Source organism: Apodemus sylvaticus, chromosome 14 (genome assembly GCF_947179515.1).
Source record: "Apodemus sylvaticus chromosome 14, mApoSyl1.1, whole genome shotgun sequence".
In the NCBI taxonomy this organism is placed as follows: domain Eukaryota; kingdom Metazoa; phylum Chordata; class Mammalia; order Rodentia; family Muridae; genus Apodemus; species Apodemus sylvaticus.
In genome coordinates this window covers 14,532,046-14,533,575 of record NC_067485.1, presented here as the reverse complement: position 1 = coordinate 14,533,575, position 1,530 = coordinate 14,532,046, and the positions used below count along the sequence as shown (strand labels likewise).

General features: G+C 53.1%; 1 protein-coding gene across 2 annotated transcripts in view; it reads right to left on the bottom strand.

The window, feature by feature from the left end:
* Positions 1-258: 258 nt before the first annotated feature.
* The window catches only part of Nfil3 (nuclear factor, interleukin 3 regulated), a 15,789-nt gene continuing 14,517 nt past the window's right edge, over positions 259-1,530 (bottom strand). For both annotated transcript variants that reach the window (XM_052157292.1, XM_052157291.1), the window contains exon 2: positions 259-1,530. This exon is cut by the window's right edge and continues 539 nt beyond it. In XM_052157292.1, coding sequence (XP_052013252.1) covers positions 526-1,530 — 1,005 coding nt within the window. In that variant the 3' untranslated portion in view covers positions 259-525.

Here is a 1,530-nt window from a genome sequence, read left to right as displayed (position 1 = left end):
TGAAGACTTGAAGGATAGGCTGGAGCCCAAGGGATCTTCCTGCATGCTGTGTTCCCAACTAGTATCCCTTCTCTGGAGATACATGTGTGTGCTGCTACATCTGACTTTTTACATGCATGCTATGGAAACGGGGTCCTCTCCATCGTGTGGGAAGTACCTTGCCCCCAACTGAGACCCGCGTCTCTCCAGCCTCTACCTTAAGAAACCCAAGTGGCCTTTCCTTTTCCCTTCCCATCAACTGGAACAGAGCCGGTGCTGTGCTTGCCACCAATCCTTTATTGAAACTGGCAACATACACACTTTATAATAGAGCAAAAATAATGTTCAATATGTACAGCCCCTGTGGGGGGCTATCTGACTGCACGCCAGGCAGAGCGAGGGCATCAAGTCTTTAGCGCGTGTACACAAGGACACCCAGACAGACACCGTTGTGCACACTACAGTGAAATGACTTTAGAGGTCCGGTGGAATTTCAGTATGGTACCAGTATCCTCCTCCTCCACGCATAGCTCGGTCAGTAGCCATTTACCTGGAGTCCGAAGCCGAGATAGGTTGTGCGGTGATGAATCTCTTGAGCGAGACCACCTCTGCAGATAAGTTTGCCATTCCCTGCTTCAAATACAAATTCTCAGCCTCAGAAACCTTAAAGCCACTGTCTTTGACTTCCACCACACCTGTTTTGAAGCTGCTGTGAGTTTTGCTGCTCAGTTCTTTGTGATGCCAGTGTTCTGATTTGAGGGACCAATCTTGAATGTTCGTCACCTGCACCGAGAAAGGAGGGAGAGAGGAATGGGCCATACCCGAGGTGCCATGTTTCTCCAGGTCAAAATGTCTTTTGGCTATCACGTCTGCGGGTGAAGAGAGTTTCTGCATGCCTTCAAACTCGCTGTCCAAAGCCTCCACTTTGACCTGCATGGCCTTGGCTTTAATCCGGAGCTTGTGCGGTAAGGCAGAAGGGTTCACTTCCGGCACCTTCACCACAGTGGTGTGGACCCGCTGCAGCTCCACTGGAGAATGGATGGGGCCCTTGGGGACCTGTTGCTCGTCTTCCCCATCAGAAGACTTGCCCACCACACCCTCATCAGCCTCTGAGGTTCTCGGGGAGTTGCTGGTGGACCCGTGGACCTGCAGGAGGGGAGGGGAGTGGGAGTAGGTGGAGAAAGAGCTTCCCATGTAGCTCTGGTAGATGGAGGTGGGATACGCTCCCCGCTCCTCCCTGGACTCCCTGGCAAAGCTCTCCAACTCCACCGGCTCCTGCTTGATCACAGGGAACTTGTTCTCAGGGCTCCGGCAGCCTCCCTGTGCGGGGCTTTCCTGGGTGTGCTCCACAGAGGACACCTCAGACACATCGGAGAGCGAGCTCTGGGGAGAGTGCTTGATGACTGAGATGCAACTTCCGGCTACCATCGCAGGCTCATGCTCGTCCACGAAAGAGCTCACGGCAGCCTTGGATGTCTGGTAGTCCTGAAAATACACAGCTGTGGAATTACTGAGTTTCTGGATTTCTTGGGCATACGCCGTGGAGCTAAT